Consider the following 27662-nt stretch of genomic DNA (forward strand, 5'->3'; position numbering starts at 1 on the left):
CAAGTAAGAATGTCTGAGCATGATATCAGGAAATTCTCTTGTGTGTTTCATTCCCTTGACCATTGGATTTGTCTTCAGTGAATACATGATTTTAGAGAAGATATGAACCAATTCCTGCATAGTTCACACAACTTCTAAGACAAGAGCTAATAGTAGTTTTTCTTTTGAAGAAACATATATAAAGTTTCTACATCATCCCCATTTTCTAGTGAGCTTGTGGAGGCGGGGATTGTATTTCTTTTTCCAATAAGCAAGTCTGTGATATTTGATAGCTTTTCTATCCTTAATACCGTTGAGCAGTCTCTAAGTAAAAAAAAATTGGATCACCCAGCTGTGAAGAAAGTGGATAAGATCCATCAGCCCATTGAATCAACACCATATTTTTCTTTCTGATTCCATTCAGATGTAATAGGGTTTTTCCAAGAAATCATAGTTTGTTAAAATGTGAATGAACAATTGTGCAATCTTGTGCGCTTTTTGCAGTAGAAGTTCCACAGTTTCTTTTCTGTCACTTCTGAAATTCAAATCAAAGGTTTGTGTTTTGGCTATAGATTTACAGTAGTTTCCAGTTCTAGTGTCTAGTTCGGATCAATAGAAGATAGTTAAATGGCCTAGTTTCCACATGGGGAAATGGAAACTATGGCTTAAGTATCCTGGACCTGGCATAAGCTGAAGAAAAAGGATTGCAAAGACAAATGTATTTACTGTCATTATTAATATTTGGACCCTGGTTTGTTGGAATGCCCATTATGTCAGAGTAGAATCACTGTAACATTAAAGATGGTAAATGTACAGGTGAAACTCGAAAAATCAGAATATCGTGCAAAAGTTCATTTATTTCAGTAATGCAACTTAAAAGGGGAAACTAATATATGAGATAGACTCATTACATGCAAAGCAAGATAGTTCAAGCCGTGATTTGTCATAATTGTGATGATTATGGCGTACAGCTCATGAAAACCCCAAATCCACAATCTCAGAAAATTAGAATATTGTGAAAAGGTGCAATATTCTAGGCTCAAAGTGTCCCACTCTAATCAGCTAATTAAGCCATAACACCTGCAAAGGGTTCCTGAGCCTTTAAATGGTCTCTCAGTCTGGTTCAGTAGGAATCACAATCATGGGGAAGACTGCTGACCTGACAGTTGTGCAGAAAACCATCATTGACACCCTCCATAAGGAGGGAAAGCCTCAAAAGGTAATTGCAAAAGAAGTTGGATGTTCCCCAAGTGCTGTATCAAAGCACATTAATAGAAAGTTATGTGGAAGGGAAAAGTGAGGAAGAAAAAGGTGCACAAGCAGCAGGGATGACCGCAGCCTGGAGAGGATTGTCAGGAAAAGGCCATTCAAAAGTGTTGGGGACTTTCACAAGGAGTGGACTGAGGCTGGAGTCAGTGCATCAAGAGCCACCACACACAGACGGATCCTGGACATGGGCTTCAAATGTCGTATTCCTCTTGTCAAGCTGCTCCTGAACAACAAACAACGTCAGAAGCATCTTACCTGGGCTAAAGAAAAACAGACCTGGTCTGTTGCTCAGTGGTCCAAAGTCCTCTTTTCTGATGAGAGCAACTTTTGCATCTCATTTGGAAACCAAGGACCCAGAGTCTGAAGGAAGAATGGAGAGGCACACACTGCAAGATGCTTGAAGTCCAGTGTGAAGTTTCCACAGTCTGTGTTGATTTGGGGAGCCATGTCATCTGCTGGTGTTGGTCCACTGTGCTTCATTAAGTGCAGAGTCAGCGCAGCCGTCTACCAGGAGATTTTGGAGCACTTCATACTTCCTTCCGCAGACAAGCTTTATGGGGATGCTGACTTCATTTTCCAGCAGGACTTGGCACCTGCCCACACTGCCAAAAGCACCAAAACCTGGTTCAATGACCGTGGGATTACTGTGCTTGATTGGCCAGCATACTTGCCTGACCTGAACCCCATAGAGAATCTATGGGGCATTGCCAAGAGAAAGATGAGAGACATGAGACCGAACAATGCAGAAGAGCTGAAGGCCACTATTGAAGCATCCTGGTCTTCCATAACACCTCAGCAGTGCCACAGGCTGATAGCTTCCATACCACGCCGCATTGAGGCAGTAATTGCTGCAAAAGGGGCCCAAACCAAGTACTGAGTACATATGCATGCTTATACTTTTCAGAGGTCTGATATTGTTCTATGTACACTCCTTGTTTTATTGATTGCATGTAATATTCTAATTTTCTGAGATTGTGGATTTGGGGTTTTCATGAGCTGTACCCCATAATCATCACAATTATGACAAATCACAGCTTGAACTATCTTGCTTTGCATGTAATGAGTCTATCTCATATATTAGTTTCCCCTTTTAAGTTGCATTACTGAAATAAGTGAACTTTTGCACAATATTCTAATTTTTTGAGTTTCACCTGTATAATCCAGATGGTTAGCAAATGAACCATATTTGATATACAAGAATGCCTGGATTTATATAATGAAAATTCCCTGCCTATTTTAGTAGATGTAGAATTTGCTTGCAAAAGAGGAACAGAATAAAAAGAATTTGTGAGAGCGCCTCTTCTTTTGAGAGGTGTGTGTGTGTGTGTGTGTGTGTGTGTGTGTGTGTGTGTGTTAGGGATTCACCCCCACCCACATATTTTTAAAATTATAGTTTATGTAAGAATTCACATTAGCCTCCACAAAAGAGACCTAAAACAAGATGGATCATGACATCAGCAAGTATTGTGGGCCCAATTGGCAAAAGAAAGCTCAGGACCGTATAGCTGGAAACATTCAGAAGAGGCCTTCATCCTGCAGTCCATATACAGTGGCTAAAATGAGGAGGACGAGGAGAAGGAGGAGGAAGATATGTAAGAATTTAAGACATTGAAACATTCGTGAGTCTGAAGTGTTTAAACAGCAGATAAATTATAATTATAAATTATATTATGGGGAATATGTAGCTAGAAAGGGGAATGTGAGGAATGATGAGTTTGATACATTTGCTGCAATATAAAGCATAAGGAGAGAACAAAGATTAAGATGAATGCTGGTTTTCTGGAGGCTGGAAAATTCACGCTTTCCTGTACAGCAGATGTTCTGCATATTTTTCTTATTTTACACAGTCATGCACATCACACCTTTGGGTTATTATTTGCTTGAGAAACTATGAAAAGACAGAATCATAGGAGTGAGGTAAAAAGTTTTATAATAGGTGTCATTCCATGAAGGTTGATATGGGACTTGACAATGAGCCTTCTAGTTATGAACTGAAGTAAAAAGATAAGATGTCCAAATCAAAACATTTTACAATGGGCTAAACCAAATAATGTATTAAATTCCGTAAATAAATAATATTTGAAAATCTTTGGGCCCCGATATGACTTTTAAAGACCTGGTTAATGAGAGATCTGGTGGATTTTAGCTTATAGGAATAGTGCTGCCTTTAATGTAAAAAAAAACAAAACACCAACCCTTAAGGGTGGATTCAGATGCTTTGCCTTATCTGATAGATGTTGGCTAGTTTTGAGGAATTAAAGGCCATAAACATCCCAGGCAAGTAAAATATTTTTTTTAAAAAAAATATCCTGTTCTATGAAAGTATTTGTAATAGTCATTCTAAAGGCAGTTTTCTGATTTCACTTCGGTAAAAAAGTAATTTCTTTTGTTAATTTTTAAGCATTCTACATGTTTGTTTTGTTACATGATTCTAATTCTAAGAAAGAATATCACACTTTCCAATTCTATTTTCTCGCTACTGATACAGTCCACAAAGTGTTAGATTCATAATGTCACAAGAAAGCTAGCCAGCTCCATAGGGCTTAATTTTAGTCCTTGTGAGAGAATTCTACAATGAAATGCACCTGCTTTATCTAGTTGGAAAGTCAATTCTAGATACATTTATGTGGAAATAAGCCCTAGTGTACCTAAGTATGATACTTTATCCAAGTCCAAGAGTTCACATCTTTTCAGCTTTTGTTATCCTATTTCTGTGGAGAGGCTCATATTTGTTTTTATGCACTAGTCTCACTTTTAGTTCTAAAATTTATTAACTATTTAAGGAATGAATGTCTAACACCATTATCTAATTCAGAAGCAAATGTAGTGTAGATATATAGTTGGAACTATATAGATGCCACCATGTATCACTGTGAATACACTGACGGTAATCAGATTTCATCGTTATATCACCTTGCTCACTTGCGGTGAATAATTTTAAACAAGTACTGTGCATAGATACTATATTTGTACTAGATACTGTAGATTGCTGTTATCTTAATGTACTAAAGCCATATTGTTACAATTTCAATTACATTTAAAATAGCAGATAGGCTTAGAAGCAGTATGGTAAATGAATAGTTCTCCTCATTTCCTATCCATCAACTCCTTCCAAAGGATTTTCATTTGAATTCAAATTTATCTCTGACAAATGTTTTTCTAGCAAGAAACTCTGCTTAGGGTTTTGCCTTACCTTCACACTTTATCTTGAATTGTCCTTCTGTTTTAGGCTGTTCCTGAAACAGCTGGCATCAAGTTTCCAGATTTCAAGTCTGCAGGTGTTACGCTGAGGAGTCAAAGGGTAGGTGAATGTGCTAGTCTTTGGGATCTAAAGGGATACCTGCTTCCTCTCTTTCATTTCTTCTTCCTTTCCTGTTAATGATCTAATGAAGCATGAATTGCAATACTGTAGTAAAAGAGCTTCAGCTAATTTCTGGAGTATAGAGTGTAGCTTTTTTATCTTTGAACCTGTCTTTTTCCTCTTAAGTAGGGGTGGGTAACTTGGGTGTGTGTGAAGAGATTTACTTCAGTTTTTAATTATTATTTTTCTTGGCCACTTCATGACATAAGCTGGGGCAAAAGATTTAATGCTTTTGAGGGACCTCTTTAAGTGGTGAAATGGATGTATTAAATCTTATAGAGCTTTAAATAAACTTTTTTGTGCTCCGCCTCCCATTTTCAGGCTGTCGCACTGTAGAAAATCAGTAGTACAGTAGTCCTCAACAAGTGTAATGAAGCCTGCCCATTACAGGTAGTCCTTGATTTACAACAGTTCATTTAGTTCAATGTTACAACGGCACTGAAAAATGTGACTTATGATCGTTTTTCACAGAGCTTTGCAGCATCCTCATGGTCATCTGATCAAAATTCAAATGCTTGGCAACTGGTTCGTATTTATGACCATTGCAGTACCCAAGGTCATGCAATCTCTTTTTGCGACCTCCTGACCAAGTTAATGGGGAAGCCAGATTCACTTAACAACCGGGTTACTAACTTACCAACTGCAGTGATTCGCTTAACATCTGTGGCAAGAAAGGTCATAAAAAGGGGCAAAACTCATTTAACAAATGTCTCACTTAACAACAGAAATTTTCAGCTCTGTTGTCGTAAATCGAGGACTACCTGTACAGTCACAAGTCGCACAGCCGTCAACACAGAAGCACCCATGTGAACTTGGATTCAGTTAATGAACCTCCACCCCTTTCTCCCCAATGCAGTATTAAGTGCCTCAGAGGCCCCAGGGAAGCCCCTGGGAGACCTAACACAGGCCCTGGCTTGGGCCTTTCAAGGCCTCCCCCACTCCCTGAGGCACTCCATGTTCTTCTTCCCACCCTTTGGGGTCCCAGTAGGTCATGGGCTTACTTTGCCACCCAAGTGGGTTCAAAATGCTCCCCATCTCATACCGATCACTCGCTTACCTTTTACTGTAGATCTGGAAGTTCTGCAGTTGACATTAGGGAAGAAGAAACTGCTCTATCCCTAGGCCACGTGGTCTGGTTCCAGAAGCGGGCACCATTTTCGAAGTGGCATAACACCCCCCCCCCCAACTTCACAGTGGACTAGTCAAGATTTGTTGTGGGCTGTTTTTCAAAAGCTTTAAGGGTGGTTTTCTATGGTCTGTTTTCAAATACAAAGTTGGGGAAATATATGGAAAATTGTATTTAAAATGAAATTAATCAGAGTAATTCTGTATCATGTTGGAATGCTATTTTTGGGTATGGCCAATTTTTTTTGCTGTTGCAGAAGGTAAGAGGCCCTGGTTCAGTTTTGGAGTCAGAGTCATAAAGTTCACATCAAACAAATCATGGATTGTTATGAATATGAATGTTAGACTCAGTGATCTTTTATTTATTTTTTATAATTTTTTATTTCAATCAGATAGCTAAAATATAAACTCCAAAAGATAAGAAAAGGCAAATTTTACAAAAAACAAAACACAATTAAAAAAACATTTAAAAAAACAAACAAAAAAAGAAATTGTGCATTAAAAATTAATTTAAAATGTGTGAGCTAAGAAGGATTAGCCAGATATATGGGCATTCAACAAGAGATAGCAAGTGGCATTGCATGTGTCACAACATCATGAATTGACTACCGTGGTTCACATATGCAGCTTAATTTAGGTGTCATGGGTTCTGTCTGAAGCCTGTGCCTCTCATGAGCGGTATATAATGATTTTGATTACTCTAAATGGGCATTCTAAACTTAAGTATAGGGCAATCTTAGGACATTTAATAATAAGGTTCTCCTTCTGAACTGAAATTGAAACTAACATTTTGTTATCCTCATTTGGCTAAAACTTTCTGGTAAATTTGTTTACAGTCAACTTTGGGCCAGCAGACCTGCTTAGAATTTTGAAACGTTACTGTCGGTTTTCTAACAGAAGAGCTTCTATGAAGTGAGGAAGTCCACATATCTTAAAAGTTGCCAGTGTTGACAAACATTGTTCCAAGGCTTTCTCAAACTGGTTTCCTGAACCAGTTTTAGACCAGGGGTGTCAAACTGCTGGCCCATGGGCTGGATGTGTCATGCCGAAACCGCACCCACCCCATTGCCGGCAATGGAAAAAAAGTCACGATACATTGCAACACGTCACGTGATGTTGCAAGTTTGACCAATGTTTTAGACTGTTTCTGTCATGACCAACCAGTTTATCCACCATACCTGGATAATTTAGCATCCAGGCTTGTTGGATTCCCATTTCTGCTAACATGTCACCTATGGCAGCCTCTTTCTATTTCTGTTCCTTATTGGCAAAATTTGGAAATAATATAGAGTGGGACACATGTAAAGGTATGGAAGCTCTGGGGAACAATTGGGGGGATTTGTTAATTGCCTGGGTTAAATCTTCTTTAAGTTCATATTCCGTCTTTCCATTTAACGCAGTAGAGAAATCAACTTGAGGTCTATTTTTTTAAGTAGAAGGGACATTTTTTAAAAATGCCTAGGCTTCCTGCCCCTCCATCACGCTTTTTACTCCTTGGGTTTGTGATGATCATAGAAATGAATAGGTGTATTTACTATAAAGCACAGCTTATTTTGGATGTTCTTTGTGAGTAAAAAAACCTCTGTGCACTCTTAACAGAACACTCCCCTAGTAAGATCAGTACAGATACTGAAATATTTCTTAGGTGCAGAGCATAATTCAGGTCTGGTGAAACTGCACCTATTGAGGGCCGTCTGTTTTTGAGAAATGCATGATAATCTACTTGTGATCACTTCCAGGGTGACAGTGATATTATAATGCAGACATTTTGTTTGTGGTGGAAATGTGCTACCTAGAGAAATTTGAAGAGACATTAGTACTTTTAGCTGCAGCCAGTTTCTAATTAAAATTTAACTTGCTACCTTTGATTGTTAAAGGACAAAGTTTGGGTGCTATTCCTGTGTAGAATAATTACATTTTCCCTTTAAGCCCTTGTCTTTTATTTCTCTCTGCGATAGTAAGATATAGCGGCCATCTTGTAAAATGTTTTGTATAACATCCAGATGCCTGTGCGCCAACTTTGGTCATTTTTTTTTAAATGCAAAATTTACTTAAAATCTTTCAAAAGCTATAGGCCCTTTTTAAATGGTGTTTCTTTGATTCTTATTAGTATCCGTTCAAACTAGAATGAAAACTTGCTTCATGTTAAAAGTTCATAAATTTAGTTTCATTAAGACATGATTTCCCCTGGGTAAATATATATTGTCAAGCAATTCTCAGTCATCCGTCTGAAGAGACTATAAGAGAAAAGGCATGTTTGGGGATTCGGGTTCAATGTTGTATCATTGGATCTCTTGCATGACACACGTCAAGAGGGCTGGACTCTATCCTGCTAAGTCTTTGATAATGAGGGGAAAACAGTAGGATGAAAGAAAGTTCTTAGCAATTTCAGATCCGCAGAGTTCACTGGGGAATGCTGTGGTACAATTGTTTAGTTCACAGCTGGACACTTTCCACCAAGAAAGACTTCCAGCTGGTAGTTTTACTTGTTACCTGCTAACTAGGATCTTGTAGACAAATTGGTGGTCAGACCAATTAAAAAGAAATGGGGGGAGAGGGAGCTTTCATTCCCATTGATTCACACATCCAGCCTTACTGGCTTTTAAATATTTACTAGCCAACCGAGCACTTTTTTAGCATTGATTAATGAGGTACAATCCACTGTGGTGCTTGCTTGCTCTGAGCACAGGGAAGGAGGGTGCGGGCTAGGACTATTCAAGATAAAAGTGTATTTTTGTCTGTGTTGGGCTCAAGGGAAGGGGGTCACTTGAATATGTGTATGTATTAAATGTACATTCTCAATATTTGACTGGTCCCTCTATGAAATGGCTAGATGTGATGCCTGTTTGCTCTTCTGCAGAGGCTCTTTGTCAGGTGCCTTCTCTGACATTAATGCAAAGCCAGACCTCATCAGCTGCTAACGGGGGAAACATCTGTCTTTCTTCGCTTGATCGATACTGTCCCTTCAGAAGCTGAACCTTCAAAGCAGTTACATAAAATACCAGTAATATTTATTTGGATTTGATAAATTTAATTACTTGGAACAATTAATAATTTATCTCGTAGTATTGATGGTCTTGCAAGGCATTTTGGTGAGATAAGCTAATGGTAATCAGCACCTCCTTATTAGCTGGAAATTGTGCATTGTTATATGGGGGAAAATGTCTGATGGATAGAAAGATGAAGTGTTTTAGTTGTTTTTACTGTCATGTTTGTGTAGTAACTGTACTGAGAACCCGAGTCCACTCCATAAATGAAGCTAGGGACACAGAGCATGGGGCTAGATGGGGAGGTAGGCATAAATGGAATGTCATCTCAGTTTTACTCACAAGTAGTAAGCACTGATGCAATCCAATAAAAGTGGTTGGTTTGCAGTTCATCAGCAATAATGCAGTGACCCTCCAGCCTTTTAGTAAAGGTGACCAATTATGAATTTTTATGTAGTAGAGGGACATGCATGGAAAAGATGATGTCAAATGTTGTTGTATTGGCAAGCTTTAATTTCTTTATGGGTACAATTTAATACGTCCATATAGTCATATATTTTAAATATTAAAGCCAATTATAAATAATTATAGTTATTTTTAAAAAGCTACTTTCTGATAGATTAGATTACAACCTGTGAATACATTTAGTATTATTATAATTATTTTTAATTACTATACATTTTATCCATCTATATGCCTTTGAGCACAGAGTTGTTATTTATCTTAAAAAATAAATTGAATTCATTTTAACCTTAAAATAACATAGGTAAGCTTTATAAAATGAAGGCAATGTCTCTAAGGGTTGTTGTTTTTTTAAGAAAGGAACTGTGGTAGTTAATTTTCTTGTTCTTATTTCTTCTACCTGGTAGTGTCCCATAAATCATAGCTTTTTCTCTTTTTCTGTTAGCATCATTATGAAGTCAGGATGCATGTTTTAGCTGCAGTCCTGTGTGTACTTATTTGGACTTAAATCTTGATCATAATGAGGCTAGCTTTTTACTACACTTTCATAGTTAACATTAAAAATGGAGATATTTCAGAGGGCATTCTCTTAAGTTTAAGCACTGCACCATCTTTTACTTTTTTATTTTTCACTTGTATTTTTTTACTTGGAGGATTTTACAATATTATTTGTCATCACTATAATCATATAGTAGATGATTTAACTTATGCAAACAACTGAGATGTATTAGAATCCAGTAGGGTATAAGTTTAATAAATAAATGTATCAAGTCCTAGAGTTCTACCTTGTGGAGCCCCTTAGTGCTCTATCCTCTGTCTACTTCTGTCTAACATCTACATGAAACCACTGGGTGAGATTATCCATCACTATGAGGTCAAATACCACCAGTATGCTGATGACACTCAACTAATACATTTCTGTTCCTGGCTGACCAAATGATGCTGACAAGGTTCCTTCCCAATGTCTTGAAGCTATAAGGGTCAGGTTGGAGAAAAACCAGCTTAACTCAGGAAAACTAAGTAGTTGTGTATATTAGGGCTCCTGCATTCATACTTCTGTATAGGGCAACATTGCCTGATTTGCAAGTCCTCTTGAACTTTTGGCTCCTATTTAAAAGCAGGGGGCAGCTGTGGCCAAGAGGCCACATAAATCAACCTTGTTCACTAATCACACTATTTCCTGAATTTTAAGGCACTACTCACAATACTTATACCATGGCCGCCTCCTACTATCATGACACATTCTACATGGGGCTACCCTTGAAGAGCATCTGGAAGCTGAAACTGGTTCAAAATACAGCAGTATGGATAGTTTTGGATGCACAGTACTACACTCATCAACCCCAACTTTCACAAGCTGAATTGATTTCCAGTAGCTTCTGGCTGCGATTCAAGGTGCTGGTTGTTACCTATGAAGTCCTTTATGGCATAGGGCTAGGTTACTTGCAGGACTGCCTATCTTCAATTGACCTTACACATTCTACAAGGAATGCTGTGAGTCTCCTTAATAAAACAGTGCCATCTCGTTGGTTCTGCCAGGCCTGTCTGCTCTCTCACAACACTTGCCCTCTGGATAATCCCCAAAATTTGTATGATTCCAATCCTGTTGGCCTTTTATAAGGCCTTGAAGACCTGGCTTTTCCCCCAGGCATTGAGTCAGGGATGTTGCATGGGTCAGAGTATTAAGTACACTGAACTGTTGCAATGATTGGGAGTTGAATGACTGGGTTGCCCTTGATTATGTTATATTTTCTTTTCTTTTTCTTTTTTTTGAATTTTGGAATGAAATGGAGTGGAATAGGACGGAGTAGGATTGAGGTGTGAAATTATCACTTAGCTCATGATGATGAACTTTAATTTCAGTAAGACTTGATTGGATGTATTTTTCAATGTATTTCTTTCTAATCAAATTTGTTACTAAGAGTTGTTTACATTTGTTTCATAAATTCTGTTTATAGTGCAGTTGTGAGGTGTGATTTTTTTAAGCAAGGGAAGTTCTGAATAACATTTAATTCGGATTTGGCTGAACATTTTGGGCATATTTCATGACAAAACTATCATAGGAGAGGAATATTTGCCAGAATTACTTCTGCTTAACAAGGCCTTGAAATAACTTTTGCAAAAAAAAAACAGTATCAAGAATTACATATCATAAAATCAGGGGTGAATGAAAGAATTTCCTTACAAGTGCATTGTTATTATAAAAATAACATTCCAGATTCCAGGCATGAGAAAGAACAGCTCGATAAAGGTAAATACTTTGCATAGCTGTCCAAAATCCAACATGAAAAGAACTGTACTGAACTTGCACCTGTGATTAGGAAATGCCAGCCAGATGTTGGATTACATAAAGGAAGGGAAAATGTCTTAATGTTGTTGATGATTTCATTCCCGTATCTGAATAGAGGCTGTGTCACTCCATACTTTATGTTTCAAAGGAAATTACTCTGCTGGTGTGAGAGAAAATGGAGACAATTTAAAATGTGCTGGAAGTTTCATAAGCATTTTAGGGCTGTTGAAACTGAGGTGCCAAAATTTGGTTGTTCCAAAAAATTTAATCTAGAAGTTAGTTATTTATGTGTTTGTTTGTTTGAATTATTTTATATAACTTGCAGCATTTTAACAGATTTGCCAATTTAAGAATATCCTTCTGTAGAAATCTCTGGGCCTGAAGAGGTGAGAGATGAGCAGATTATTTGTGCAAGATTACAGATCCACTTAACACAGCACCTACTGATCACGGTTAATTGTGATCAAGACCTGTTCCCATTTATCAGATTTCTGAATGTTAGATCTTACATTGGAGTCTGTTTTGTGTTGATTGAAAGAGCAGATGTTTTCTGATCAGCTGACAGTCAACTTTGTATGAGGAAGCAGAGCTGAGGGATACTGGTCAAGTATCAGGGCATATGGAGGTTTGGGGTTGAGGTGGCAATAAGGTTTTTGCCAGCTGACTGTCAGCTCATGTGAAGAGATGGAAAGTGACTTCTGGCTGGTAAATGTGTAGAATCTGAGGCAGAGAAGAACCTGGTGGATTTTAAAAAACCATACTTTGAGAGTCAGTCTTAGATGATAATAGTGAATCCCAAAAAGGTTAGGTTTGAATTTTGTAGATCATCTCCATCTACCTTTTTTATGTTCATGTCCTCCAGGATAAGTGAGACCTAGATTGTTTTGTGGAATTTAAACCATAGTTGAGAATTTCTTTTAATGAAGAGCAATTCAACTAACTGGGTAGCTAACAGAGTATAAAAATCCAACCCTGGGGAGATTATTACTACCTCCGAATGATGTAGAAATGTGGACCAATTACTTTGTAAGAGGAGAGCACATCTTTCTCCTTCTGGCCTGGCCACTTTTTACAGAGGTACGATTGAGAGCATCTTGAACAAACTGCATCACTATCTGGTTTGGTGGCAGCAGAGCCTCAGCTAGAAAGTCCATACAGAGATTGGTAAGGACAGCTGAGAAGATCGTAGGAAGCTCGCTCCCTGGTATTCAGGATGCTGCTTATAAGCGCTATGTGCTTAGAAAGCATTGTTAGAGACCCCACAAACCCGCTTTATGATCTTTTGCTCCCCTCTGTGAGGAGGTTTCGAAGTATTTTTAATAGGACTACCCGATTCTGTGTAATAGCTTTGTTCCCTACGCCATCCGTCTGGTAAACTCGCAAGATTCGTTTTTCTCGCCATGCACATCTATGCATAATCTGAACTAGACTGTGTTCTCTCTGTCATATAATATGTATGGGTATATGCATAATTCTGTATTTATTTGTTTATTTATTTTTGTCACATTTATGCCATGTATATTGGAGGTGGTGACCCTTTGAGAGCTGTGTGCAACGGAATTTCATTTTAATGCATGCCGATTAGTGTACACTCAGAGTGACAATAAAGTTATTATCCTATTCTAGTTGAGATGGGTAATGTTACCTTCCATGACAACGTGATCTAGTACTGCAAGCATTTCCAGTTTGAGGGATGGAGAAGGAAGTGAGTCAGATACAACTCTTTATTATTCTTAGGGTCAACCTAGGACCATTCAGGTTTTTGCTTATTGGACTGCTTGTATTTCACCGGTAGCTAAGCAAGAGAAACCTCCAGACTGCTGCCATTCTGCAAATCTCTCTGCTCATCTAGTCATGCGGCTTGGATTCATATATTGATGTGTTGTCCTTTTATTTATTTTTCTCTTGCCGCACAGTTCATACATTTACTGGTTGTTTATAGTGAGGACAAAGACTCAGAGTCCTTAAATCAAAAGCGAAGTTGGCATAATTATAAGCACAAGCTGGCGTTGCAAAGAGGGCTGCAGGGAGAGGTTGTCAGAGGAGGAAAGCACCCACAATATATTAACCCAAAAGATCTTAGCTAATCACTTCTTCAGCTTGAGCAATCCATTTTTTAAAAATTTGACACATGGTTATTTGGGGACCTGAGCAATAATAAATAATTCTGGTAGATTGTTACAAAGAAGAAGGACTGAAGGTTAGCTGTTGGCTATTGCACTTACTTAGAATGAAAGTATTCCCCCCGTTGTACTGAACTGCTGTCAAGAAGTGCTTTGTTGCATTGTGAAAAAAGTAATAGTTGTTAATCAAACACAGTAAGTTTAAGTGCAATTAGACCACATTGTCTAATGGCTGTTCTGAGCTGAATGATAAGGGATCAGGATACAGACATGTCATTGGTTGATTCCATCTGGGAAGCCACAGACTTGTCTTTTGGGTTCCATTGACATTTTTGACAGATCTTTGCCAGATTGATTTATATACTGCTCAAAAAAATAAAATAAAGGGAACACAAGATAAGACATCCTACTATTAAATACAGTACATTGTGTTGTTTAAAGTGTTCCCTTTATTTTTTTGAGCAGTATATTTTCAATTCTGCTTCATGTTTCATTATTTTTCCCGCCACTATGAGCCAGTTGAAAGATTATATTAATCTGACCCTTTCTTGTCCTGAAAAGGAATGAAGAACTGTACTACGTTGTAACGGTGAAGGCTTGCCCATAGCCCATATGATTTTAGAATTAAAACTAGAGATTATAGGATGTGGACAAGCCTTTACAGTCATAACGTAGTGCAGTTCTTCATACGGATGAGTAAACGTTCAGAGTTACCGAAACAGAAAAGCTCAACATTCGAGAATAGAATAGCGCTGGATCTTTTTTTGTAATTGATGGGAGATCCTGTATCTACTGAAATACTAATGTAGAATACCATAATGAATTAAACCATTTGATCGAAATAAGTTTGGCATAAAAGCATTTAAAGAATTATTTTTTTTGGCCTTATCTTTATAACAAGTTTTTCCTTTTCCACTAATCTAGCTCATGTTTTTTGGCTCTCGGGAGCAGACTGTTCATTCAAAAATTTTATTTACTCTGGTTGCTCTTATCTAATCTAAAGATCACCAAATTTGAATGCTCCACAGAGCCAAATTATAGCTAATAGCAGGAGTCTCTACAGGAGCGGTCAAAAAAGTCAATATGGCACTATGATCATACAACAGAAACCCCATCCTTTTAATGGGCACGTTAAAGGGGAATGAGGCTTTAACCGCAGCTACCCTTTTCTTGTCTTCTGACTCTGCTGGGGTTGCTTCTGGCTATTAGTAAATTAGCATGTTCAGAATGCGGTACTATTCTAAGAAAACTACTAGACTACTTTTCTTATCGTCTGGATTTTTAATTTTTCTTGTTCTTTTGGGAGAGTCTTCAGGTTGAATTGTCAAAGCAATTGTATCAGATGACCGTCGATAGATGTGCTAGGCCAGGGGTAGGCAACCTTGGCTCTTTTATGACTCGTGGAATTCTGGGAGTTGAAGTCCACGAGTCATAAAAGAGCCAAGGTTGCCTACCCCTGTGCTAGGCCATCAATTGTCAAAGGATGGTGTGGGGGGGGGGGAGTTTTTGTACGCACTTTTGCCCAGTGCATCCAGAGGGAGCTGGTCAAAAAGGGCAAAATTGCAGCCATGGCTGGATAATCAAAACTCCGCCCCTCACTTAAAATGAGGTGGAGATTTAATTGCATAGTTGAGGCTACCACTTGGATTTTTTTTTACTTGGATATTATATACCCAAGAATTTCTCTACCTCTGTCTCCAGTGTTGTTGTTACTTAAAGTATTAAACAATTTTAGTTTCCCAGAGGGATTAGAAGTAATTTTTTGTGACTTGGCACTTCGATTGTCTGGAAGACCTTAATAGCTACATATCACAATGTGAGACTGGATCAAAGTATGAGGTCGGTGATAATGGTTTAACACCATACTCTTTCCCTCTGTCGAAATTCAGTCAGAGCAAAATATTTGCTCCTACTGTTATTTTGGATGGGTATTTCAGTATGTCCAGTAGATCTGGGTCTGGTAGTTATTTTAATTTAATATGAAGTAATTCCTTTCTTTTCAGTTATTACAGTTTTTTATAATTTGGTCTACATATAGTACTCCAGAGTTTTAGTGAACTCCATAGATATCAGAATGGGAGTGCTGTTGCAAAATTAGGTTATTCAGAGTTGTTTTATATAGAAATTGATATTGTATGTTGCCCCCACCCCCAACACTAAAGCAAGCAAGCAACACAATCAGCTCTCAAAGCAGTAGAAAAACACCTTAACTGTATAACGTGCAAGTCCGTAGGTTTGTTGGTAAGAAGCCTTATTGTTTTTGTCAAATTAGCTTTTCCAAACAGCAGCTGTCTAAGTTGCTTTGTGCTTTCTGGTCTTGAGGCGAATGGAGCATTGGGCCTTCCCCGCCATTGAGAGTGCCAGGCTAACGGACCCTACCTAACAGATTATCAGCGCCCTGTGAGTAATAGACTCCTCATTTAGTTTTAATACATTTTGCATAGAGAGCAATCAACCTTCATCAGTCTTAAAGATAAATTGGCTTAGCCAGCTAAATTTTAAAGATATTAGTCCAGCAGCAGTCACATAAATCATAACGTTTTCTTAATGATGGTAAAATTAAAATATACTCTTGCTTGAAGAAGCCAATGGAGCTTTAATATTCACAGGCCAAATCCTCCCCCAAAATTAAAGGGAAGCTTAATTGATGTTTTCCAAAGCCAATTCAAACAGTAACATTTCTTCTCAGTTGTCCCTATATATCTTCTGTGTTCTATTAACATGTATAAATCCATCCATATCACTTCAGCTCTTTGCTAACATGAAGGCATTATGCAAGTGTCTTTCCTGGGCTGTCAGTCTTCCATTTTATTGCCTAGATAAGGGGAATCGTTTACCACTGGTAAAACTCCGGTTGGCTTATGAGGGACATTTTTTCTGTGTCTTTCTCCATTTTATTTTAGTATGTTTGAAAAAAATTACAAGAGAGAACATATCCAAATTTGTGGAAGAAGTAAGACAAAAGCCCAATTAACATTATATGGCAGGGATGGCGAACTTTTTAGAGACCGAATGCCCAAACTGCAACCCAAAACCCACTTATTTATTGCTGGGTGCCGTGTGGGCGTGGCACTGGGTGGGCATGGCTGTGGTCATGGCAGAATGGGTGGGTGTGGCCAAGAGAGGGCTCTGAGTGCCGCCCCTGGCACACGTGCCATAGGTTCGCCACCACTGTTCTATGGTATCAATAACTTTTGAATTTGAAACTTCCTGATTTGTAGCTCACTCTTGTAGTGACTTTGATCCACCAGTGCTCTAAACTCCTGCTGGATCCAGAGAGCTATGTAATGAAACTAGTCCTGAGAGCTGGAAACAAAAGAAGATAAATGGGGATACCTTGGTCAGTACATGGCAAGACTTTCAAATGGGATAGGAAGATAAAATACAGGTAGTCCTTGACTTACGACCACAATTGAGCCCAACATTTCTCTTGTTAAGCGAGACATTTGTTAAGTGACTTTGGCCCCATTGTACAACTTTCCTGTCGCTGTTGTTAGGTGAATCACCACAGGTGTTAAATTAGTAACACAATTGTGAAGTGAATCTGGCTTCCCTCTTGACCTTGCCCGTCACAAGGTCGCAAAAGGTGATCCCATGATCACATGATCCGTCGTAAAACGAGTCAGTTGCAAAGTGTCTGAATTTTGATCACATCACCATGGGGAATGCTGCAAAGGTTGTAAGTATGAAAAAACGCTCATAAGTTACTTATTTCAGTGCCGCTGTAACTTCAAACGGTCACTAAATGAACTGTCGTAAGTCAAGGACTACCTGTAATGTTTTTATGAGCCTATGGCATTTACTGGAAAGAATGCTGGCGTTTCCATATTTAAGTGGTTAGGAATAATAAAATCAAACAAAGTAATAGGAAAGTGAAGCTTTCACATTCCATTGTTAACTTTTGCTGGCCTCCTCCCTATGCTGTCATTTAGTTTAGAGAAGATTGGAGAAGCTCAGAAAGTTCAAGGTACTGCTACAAGAAAGCTTGTGTCTGGCAGAAAATGTAGAGATGTGGAAAAAAAATAGAGATTGGCGGACCCAGCGTGGGAGAGAAGCACACATACTAGGACAGACATGTCAAACACAAGGCCCGGGGGTCGGATCCGGCCCGCGAAGTGGTTTCATGTGGCCCCCGAAGCCATCCTGGAAACAGTGAGGAAACGGTCCCCGCTGCCTTGGCCCTGGCCCAGAGACCCTCCTTCTGCCAGAGACCCCCAGATCTGTCCCACTGCTGCTCAAGCCCCCATAGGCACCCTTGATGCCAATGATGTAGAGCTGGCCATGCCTACCCAGTAGGCCATACGCACTCCAGCTGCGCCCATCCAGTAGTCCGCGCCCACCCTGGCCATGCCCACCCGGCCCACCAAGGGCAACCACAATGCTGATGTGGCCCTCAATGAAATTGAGTTTGACACCCCTGTACTAGGAGGATATTATTTCTACCGCCAAACGTTTGGCAGAAAGTAGCAAGCCTGAGTTTTAAGACTGTAGATACAAAATCTATATAAATTTTTCGTTGGCAGCCAACAGAAGTAAAATTTTTACTCTTCTTGTTGTAGCTGATCATAGGACTGAGCTACACATACCTGTACTGCATCTTTCCCCCCAAATTTAGATTAATGAATCCCCCCTATGTCAGCATTCTGCTTCTACACCCCATCTCATCTGAAGGCAGAACGAGAAGAAACCCACTGGCTTCTGCCATCACTTCCCAATTTCTCATTTCTGCTTGCATTGTTTCTGTGTTAAGTTGGGGGAAATGATCTGCGTTAAAGGCCCTTCTCAGCAGGTAGGTTTGGAATCCTAGAAAATCAGAATTCTGTTTGTAGCTGGATGGAGCTTCTTAAGTAAAAGTGGATGCTTGCGGCAGCTGTTAGCCTTTCTCATTGTGAGGTTCAGAGCGAAGCTGATGGACTTGACCTCATTTTTGGTCTTACGTGATAGTAATTGTGTGCTTGTGTGGACCCACATAGGTTTTTTTTACACTCTCTTCTCAGTATGATGTCACTATTATGTACTGGTACATTCATATGAAACCTGTGTAATGGGACTGTAGAGTCTTTGTGTTATGCTCCAAGAATAACTATGAAAGATGCTATTGTGAATCACTTCTAAAATATATCTCTGAATAGAAGTTGAGAGAAGTTGCAAAGTTTTTGAGATTCTTTCTCCCCAAAATTTGAAGTGTAATGGGCTGGGAATATGGCAGGCCTATCTCTATCCTGATGCTGGATACCGTCTGAGTATATGCAAAATTCAAACCACTGCAGTAATAGAAGAATAAAGCAAAAGGTTAAAGGCTCCTAGAATGTAGAATACAACCCAGGTTGCCTGCTACAATATAGCCAGCACAATGGCCTTGCTAAAATAAATACTACAGTAACATATGTATTAAAGTCTCAATTTCTCTTGCACTATAATATAGGACAAGTGAGTTCCTCCATATATTACTATATCTGCCTTCTTAGATTGCCAATTGCACAGTATTAAGACAAGCTAATACAGGCCCTATGCTGCCTTAGAGTAATTAAATATCTTAGGGGTGTGCGCTTGGTTTGAAAAGATTCAAAACTCCACTGGGATAGGTGATACCTTTTAACTTAGCTAAATTTGGTTGATGATCTTACTGAAATGTTTTGTCTGATGCTTTGTTTAACCTTTTCCAACCTCAGAGGTAATAAAACATTGGATGAAGCTATATGAAGCCAATTTAGAGGTTACCTTTCTATGCCACATGGGCTGATAATAATCTAGCAAAAGGAGAAATTATGAACCTTATGAATAACAAGCTTAGCTTAAATCAGTAGTTGATCAAAAAAAAAAAAAGTCCAAGCTCTAGGTTCATCCCCAGTTCTGTTTCCAGTTGTGATGCTGAATTTGTCATGCAGGAAGCTACTGGAAACAGTGGTTGAAGAAATTTTGATTAGACCTCTTCCACTTTGGTAAGAACAGACTTGAGACAGCAATGAAGCTGAAGTTTTATGGTTTTGATAGCTGCTGAGATATAATGTCCACCTTTAGTTAGGAATAATGTGTATCTGTTGCATTACAATGGGTATTCTTGCACCCTCCATAAACCTGTTGCAAAGAATATAATCCCTTGCAAATATTTGTAACTGGATCTATAATATTCAGGTCTATATGCCATGTATGATTTGAAGACATTTTATCAAAAATCTTCATTTTGGCCTTATTATAATTAACGAGGAGAAATTCCTGCCTGCTGTATGTAACTAAGACTGAGATTATTCTACTTATTGTTATAAAACTTTGGAGCAATGCTAACAAAAAAATCCTTATATGCTACCCGATTCTGAAATGGAGTTTGAAATTTGAAGTTGAAATATATCTCCTGGCTAGTTTGGCGTAATCAAATTGCAAAGTGTCAAAAGTCTGCAACTGATGAATAAATGCAAACTTTAAATAATGTTGGAGTTAGAAGACATGGAGATTAGACTATTCTGGTGTCTGTACTATATCAGATAAGTAGTTCCTGAAAGTTCCTGCATCTGACCATAGAAATGTTACTATAAAGCTGGTTAAAAAGCAGGAGTAATTATGGCTTAATGGAGAAGATACCAAGCTTCATCTAAAACATCTCTGTAGAGATCTAATAAAAGACTGATTTAAAATCCTACTTGTAGAGGCAACTTGGGCCAGCTTGTATATTTTTTATGATAATTACAGTACTGATTCCAGGTAGACTTGACATGCTTAGAATCCAGTCATCTTTTTCCCCCCCAAGACTTTATGGCATCTTAACTAGTCCAGGAATTTCCATAAAGCATACGGAACATATAATTCGCTGATAATACTCAACAGGTTGATGGGTTAATACTTGACAGAGGATTGCTATCAGCTAAGGGATGTGAGCTTTATGCTTGATAGAAAGGTAAACCATATTGAAGCCCACTGATCTTTTAGGTTTTATTGAATCAGGTGGTAGAAAACTTGTTTCCAGAGCCTTCCCAAATTTTGAGCTATACAATTATTAACTTCCAAAGGAATAACTATGCCACTTTGAGAGATTTGGGTAAAAAAAGAGGTAGTAGTGATTAACATCTAAAAATAAACCATCGTGAAGTGAGCCATTCAGTCATCTGCAGTTGCTTTTATCCTTACGTTCTTATCTTCAGCACTTTTTCTGAGCTCCTGTCCATCGAATTGCGGCACGAGGGTCCCTGCTAAGTATGATCTCATGCCAAGCCTAGGTTTCCAGCCCCTACTTTGTGCCCTCTTTGGCTCTAACGCGAACGTATGTTCATACTTCTATGAATTGAGTAAGAGTGTACATGCTTTGTGACTCTTTGCATCTTTTGTTAGAAAACCGGCTCTGTAAATGAATCCCACGGCTCTGGGCTCAGCAGGTAAAGGAAGAAGGAAGTCTGTTAGTGCGTGAGCCTAATCAGGCTGGCAAGAGCAAGTAAAGTAGGGCAGCATCACACATTAGCTACTGTGTAATTGAGCTCTTTGATGGTCAGGGCACTGCAGGAGAGGGTGCCAAGCGGAGCAGAACTTTTGTTGTTAATTCAGTCACCCATGGAAGCTGTAAAGCTGCACATCTCTGCTTCTTGGTGCCTAGAGAACTGACAAGCCCTTGCAAGCAGCCTTTGCAGTCCCTGCCCTTGGCCCTAGTCTGCAAACTTTCAGGCCTTCTCTCTGCCTCTGGTTCTCAGCACTTGATTTCCCTTTTCTCTTTCTTTCTTTGCTTCGCTTTCTTCCCTATGCACCGTAAAAAAGCAAAGCTCCCGTGCCGTTTGAACTAGGCGGCTGTGAGCGAGGGCTAGCTCAGAGCTGTGTGGCTGTTACCTTTGTATTCCAGATGAAACTGCCAAGCTCCGTGGGACAGAAGAAGATTAAAGCCTTGGAGCAGATGCTGATGGAACTCGGAGTAGGTGAGTAAAGAGGGCAGGGAGAGGGAGAGGGAGAGAGCCACGGAGCAGTGCCTTTGTAGTCAAGATGGGCTATTTTTCCCCCCTAGTAATGTAGCCAGTTCCTTCGCTAACACTATATGTGAATGGATTTGAAAAATAATATGTATTTTGTTTAAGGGGAAAAAAGGAAGGGTAAAAACCCAAAGATGATGCATTAGATTTAAAAAAAAAACTTTTCCAGTAGAAAAGTATTAGAATAGTCTTTGTCGTCTTCTCTCATGTAGGGAAAGGAAGGAGTCAGTGACCATTGCCCCAAAATCTCTGACCCCCTTTTAGTACCTTGCAGCTATCATTTTGGACAGATCGTACAGGGTCAGAACAAGGGTCTATCTGGAATATTGTGAATTCCTCCAAAGCACAAATAGTTGCCTCGTATCAACTACCTTTACATCCAGAGAATAGGAGCCTCCTTGAGTCATTGAGTCTAGGAACCCTTGGCTCTAGCAGTTACCTTGAATAATGAACTGAGTGTTCAGTTAGTGCCTTCCTTGCAAGATGAACCAGTATCTAAATCCTCTTCTCATACTGTTGAAGCTTGGCCTGAAGGCAAATTCCTTGTATGGCCAATGACCTGGGCAATAGAGTTTGGGTTTATTTCTCTAGCCGACTAAAAATAAAGTAAGATTACAGCAACCACACAGCTGAAAACAGGTTCTGGGTCTCCCTCATTTAGCTTTCTTCTCCTGCTTTGCCTAGATTTGAACCCGATGCCAACAGAAGAAATTGTTCAGATGTTCAACGAGTTGCGCAGTGATCTGGTGCTACTATATGAGCTCAAGCAAGCCTTTGCAAACTGTGAATATGAGCTGCAGATGCTGCGCCACCGCTATGAGGCACTAGCCAAAGCAGGTAGCACCGGACCCAGCACCGACGGTGGCTCACATCCCGATGGACAGTCAGGCTTGTGCACAGAAGAAGGCAAGGGTGACAGCAAGGAGCAGATCATTGACGTGGTGGGAGCTCCCCTCACACCTAATTCAGTGAGTATTATTCGATATTCTTTTTTTTTTGCCATTGCCTGGTTTTTATCATCTGATGATACAGCCTTTGGGGAGCTACTTGAAATAACAGAATGTTGGGCCTTTGGGAAAGAGGCTTATTCTCACTCTGGCGATATTCAATCAAAATAGAGCTGGAAGGGACCTTGGAGGTCTTCTAGTCCAACCCCGTTGAAGCAGGAGACCCTATGCCATTTCAGACAAGAGACTGTCCGGTCTCTTTTTAAAAACCTGTGGTGATGAAGCACCCACAACTTCTGAAGGCCAAGTTGTTCCACTGGTTAATTCTTCTCACTCCTTAATTCCAGGTTGCTTTTCTCCTTGATTAGTTTCCATCCATTGTTTCTTGTCTGCCCAAGAACTGCTTGCTGAACCTTAAGCAAGAAGGGAGCCATTTGCCATGCAGTCATGAGCCCCTGGAACCTGGTTCATCTGATGACATCATAAATACATGGATGTTTTTCTCAAGGACAGACTTCCAGGATGCTTCATTCAGTATATGCAATGTACTCCAAATGCCGCCCCCCATTCAATCTAGGGCCTTATCACCCTGCTCTTTAAACTGACATGGTGTTAAATCTCCAACTGCTAAGTTTAAATTCCAAGATACAAACTTTAATATAATGGGGTCAATGAGTTATTAGTTACATTTGTGATCAGGCGATTAGTCAGCTAGCCATTACTCCTTTCTTGCTCATTGTAGTGCAGCTATCCAGTGCGTTGGCATAATGGCATGCCATACTCTTTACAAAATGTTAAGGGATTAAATTGGAATTTTATGTAGCAGCTCATTTTTAGGGGGAGGATAGAAGGCACTCCTGGGAATGGTCTAAACCAGGGGTGGGGAACCTTGGCTCTTTTATGACTTGTGGACTTCAACTCCAAGAATTGAAGTTGAAGCTCACAAGTCATAAAAGAGTCAAGGTTCTCCACCATGGTCTAAACCATGTTGCTGAGCAACACTGCCCTACCGTTTTGGGGAAACTCAAAATCCTATCCATGTCTGGGTTTTAGCCATTCTCACAATCAGTTCTTATCTATCCAATACCAAGCCATTTTTTTTCTGTATAGCAATCTTCTATTACAAAATATTGGACTCTTGTATGGCACTTTATTTTCTCATTCCGGACTTGGAACAGGAACAGAGAGAACAGCACCAAGAGGGTTAACATGATCTGGACTGTGATGTATTTGAAAGAAATATAATCTAGTTAATTCACTGCAAGGCAAGTTTGGTACCTAAAGGGCCCCCCTGTTAAATACAGCTCTGACCTTTACCAGCTGGTTACACAAAGACGACACAATTAGATTAGTTCAAGACAAAAGGTCAAACGCATTCACACTGTGACCACTTTACACCATCTTTGGAAAGGAAAGAAATTCCACCCAACAAGAGGGGGCAGCTCAAGAAGGTTTGCTGTTATTTTCAGGATGGAGAGAGGTGTGCATTGGTTGGAAAAGTTTTCCTTTATGAATTTTGGGAAAAGAATAGTCCCTGGATGTCCATTCGGTTACTTAGATAGCATGTTGCAGAGACTTAACATATTTCACCTGCATTTTGGGCTTTACTTTAGGTAAGCACCATGAGTCCAATTGTTTGGACTTATTTCTGTAAGATTGGCACCTAGTCTGGAGATAACGCTGAGGAGATGGCCGGTTCCTAATATTGAAACCAGCTTGATTTTTATTTTTTTATATATTTTTTTTGTAAAAAGAATATGTATTCATTGGTGTGGGAGAAAGTTACTACAGGCGATAGTTACAACCTCATATAGAAGTTGTGATGTCCTGCAGTCACACGATTGCAATTTATGTCTTTCCCCGTGGGCTTCCCAGAAGTAAAGGCAATGTGAAGCTGGCAAGAAGTTGGAAATTATGGTTATGCAAGATCTTCATTTAATAACCCATAAAGTTCTTTTTTAACAATGGCAACTTGAACGGCCGGAACTGCTAAGTAGTGGGGTCATGTGGTTTTTTGACTTAGCAATCATATCACTTAATGACAGATTCCAGTCCCAGTTAGTGTTGCTAAACGAAGACTACCTATAATACTGACAGTATATTTCATAAGATTTGAGTGAACAAATAGACTATTGAATGAAATAGATCTCAATGAGCAAATAGAAACATAAACAACTGATGGTAGAAAAGGACCTAGTGGTCCATTTTCTTCTTTTTAATTTATTTTTTGTTATTTTTATTATTTTATTTTTTGTTGGATGATGGACATGTGTTTATTCCTTAACTCAGTTACTGATGATTGTCCCACTGTCAAAACCCCCAAATGTTTTGCCATTTTTAAACGTGGAAGCTAGTTATGGTTAGAGTATGATGGCCATGGCAGTGGGTTCTTATCCTGGTTACGTTTTGAGTCTTGAGTGAATTTAAGCAGTAGAAGTAAAGTATAGTTCACATTGCCAAATGTTCAGTGACAGATGGTGGCTGTGAACTATTTGTCTTTTACATCTATCTGTGGCGTGATTGGGATTCTAAATATTTAGCTGTTTGTCTTCCGAGTAAAACAAAGACCCTTCTTTTACCAAAGATATTTATTGCTACATATAACCATGGATTACAGTCTGTTTCATCAGAGGCATGGAGTGGAAACACCCTGGTCCAGACAACATCTGAAGCAGGCATTCAAATTTATCTGGATTATATAGTCTAAAAGTTCTGGTTTTTATTTTTCCTTGTTCTCGTCACTTGACAACACTTCCTCTCCAACCTAAAACTTTTAAAATGGAATAGTTCCTGACCAATTGGTGACCTGCATTGTCAGATTAAGCCATACATGCTTGCTGTCGGGGATTTCAGCTGGCTGGAGGTCAACATTTTGAGGGTGACTTTTCCTTTTAGTCGGGAACAAGGTTCACTTCAACAAGGTTCCCAATGAAGGTCTTTTTCTCCCTCATTCTGGATGACCTAGAAAGGATGTTGCTTTAGGCCTTGAAGGGGCAAAAGGTGAGTTATAACTTGGAACAAATTAGTTCCAAGCCACAAGTACAGCCAGTTACTCCAGATTAGGGCCTTTGATTTGCACAACTCAGACTCTACTTGCCCATCCATAATGAGTTGACTCTCCTCAGAATTCCTCACATCAGCACTCTTTGTTCCTAGGCTCACAAGTCAGCCTATTAATGGGGAAACGAAAGGACCTTGCCTCTAAGAAGTCTTGGGTTCAGAGTTACAATCATTTGACTTTTAAGCTGCCTTTATCTGAACTCCTGCTGGCTCCTTGTTTTCTGAGCCTACTTGAAAGTGCAAAGTTACATTGTTAACATCAAAAATCTTTCCTTTAAGGATGGAGTTAGAAAAACTCACTCGTGTGTCTCTATGAAATGTGTGCCTCTCTCATGGTGGGAGAGGGGGATGTATGTATTCTCATTTTAAAATAATTCCTTTCCATTAACGGCGAGGCAGGCTCCCAGATTCTTGTAAATTATAATGTAGAACATTTTTTTTTCCTAAGCACTTTTCGTTTTCGCCCATAGCGACAGAAAAGCCAAGCTAGGGAAGGTGATTGATATGAATTTGTGACATATTTGAAAGATCGCTCTTTTGCCATATCAAGATTATCAAACACATGCACTCATCCCCATTAATTCAGCAGCCTCACTGAGTAGCTCTGAAGTTTCCATGCCTTTGTTTTCAGATTGTGCTGGCTATTTAAAGCATATCTTTTGATCTCATTTCCTCAAATGCTAGCAGGTACCACTTCAACAACAAAATAATAAAAGGCCGCTTTGTTGAGTCCACCAGGACTCTGCTGTTTCAGAGAATAGGATTATGCATTCCTAAGAAATAGGTTCTCTCATCCAGAAGATGAGAGCCAGTTTGGTGTAGTGGTTAGGTATCAGGGTAGAACCCAGGAGACTGTGAGTTCTAGTTCCACCTTAGGCATAATGTTAGCTGTGTGACCTTGGGCTACTCAGTTTCAGCCCTAGAAAGGAGGCAGAGGCCAGGCACTTCAGAAAAATCTTGTCAGAAAAACTGCAAGGACTTGACCAGGCAGTCTCCAAGAACCAGACGTGATTGGGGGAAAAAATTGGGAGGATGGACTTTTATTTACTGAAGTTCTTAATCATTTATGTTGCAGACTTTTAAAACAAGCCTAGGTGGGAATGAATGAATGTTCCAAGAGACCTAATTACAATTTTCTTCTCTTCTTGATTACAGTCCCTGATTTTCTTTAGAAAAGGATTTTCATTCATTCATTAAGATGCTCTATAATCCTTGGTTGTATCAATGAACCGTTCAGTTTCTTTCCACTGGCCTCTTGATTTCAAGTTGTTGAACAACTGAATTATTATTTTAGGCACTTGGTAATCCAAATGAAATATCTACAACCTCTGCTAGGACAGCGGAAGTAGAATTCCTATATCCTTTGGAAATGCAGTTTGCTTAAGGGGGAGAACATGGATCATCCAAGGAAATTATGCGCCTGGCAGATGTGTGGTGTCCCCTGTCTTTAAGCAAGCTGATGTCATATGTTCCCCCCATTATCCAGTATATACAAGGCACACGTAACCATAGTTTTCATGCTATGGCTTTGTCTATCAGAATTATAAATGTTCTTTTTCTCATGCCACTGTAATGACCAACTGGCTCCCTCTTTTTGGGGATAGCCTCAAGTAAGTTATGTTAACTACATAGGATCTATATGTAAGGCTTTCTCCTGCATTTTCTGCCTGAATATATGTCAGGGGGGTTTTTTTGTTTTGTTTTGCAAGGTTTTTAATTGAATCAGGGATTTTTGCCTGAGAAACTGACTCCTCTTCCGCTTCTCATTTGTTTCTTGTTGGAACAGAGAAAGCGCAGGGAATCTGCTTCCAGTTCCTCATCTGTCAAGAAAGTGAAGAAGCCATGAACACCATGATGATCCAAGTTCAGCATCTTGGAGGACCAAATTACTGACTGCAAGAAGGATATGTCTCCCCATACTGTAGCAGGGACCGTTATGTTTGCCTTTGCTTACATCACAAAGAGGGTGTTTACTGCCCTGGTAAAGAAGAGGCTGAGCTCATAATCTTGAATTGATTGTTGCTGTGATTTTGCTGTATATTTTTCCTATTCCTGAGTTTTGTAAATGTTGATGTAAATATAGAATCCATAATCTCTTGTTCCAGAATCAGTA

At 39.3% G+C, this 27662-nt stretch overlaps 1 protein-coding gene across 1 annotated transcript in view; it reads left to right on the top strand.

Moving 5' to 3' along the window:
• DMAP1 (DNA methyltransferase 1 associated protein 1) overlaps nucleotides 1-27648 on the top strand; it is a 44011-nt gene extending 16363 nt beyond the window's left edge. The window contains exons 9-12 of the mRNA XM_081322275.1: nucleotides 4478-4549; nucleotides 21419-21491; nucleotides 22227-22510; nucleotides 27336-27648. Of these exons, the coding sequence (XP_081178401.1) occupies nucleotides 4478-4549; nucleotides 21419-21491; nucleotides 22227-22510; nucleotides 27336-27395 (489 nt within the window). The 3' untranslated portion in view covers nucleotides 27396-27648. The remainder of the gene's footprint in view (nucleotides 1-4477; nucleotides 4550-21418; nucleotides 21492-22226; nucleotides 22511-27335) is intronic.
• The last annotated feature ends 14 nt before the right edge of the window (nucleotides 27649-27662 follow it).

The sequence above is a fragment of the Vipera berus genome, assembly GCF_964194415.1.
Source record: "Vipera berus genome assembly, chromosome: 3".
NCBI lineage: Eukaryota > Metazoa > Chordata > Lepidosauria > Squamata > Viperidae > Vipera > Vipera berus.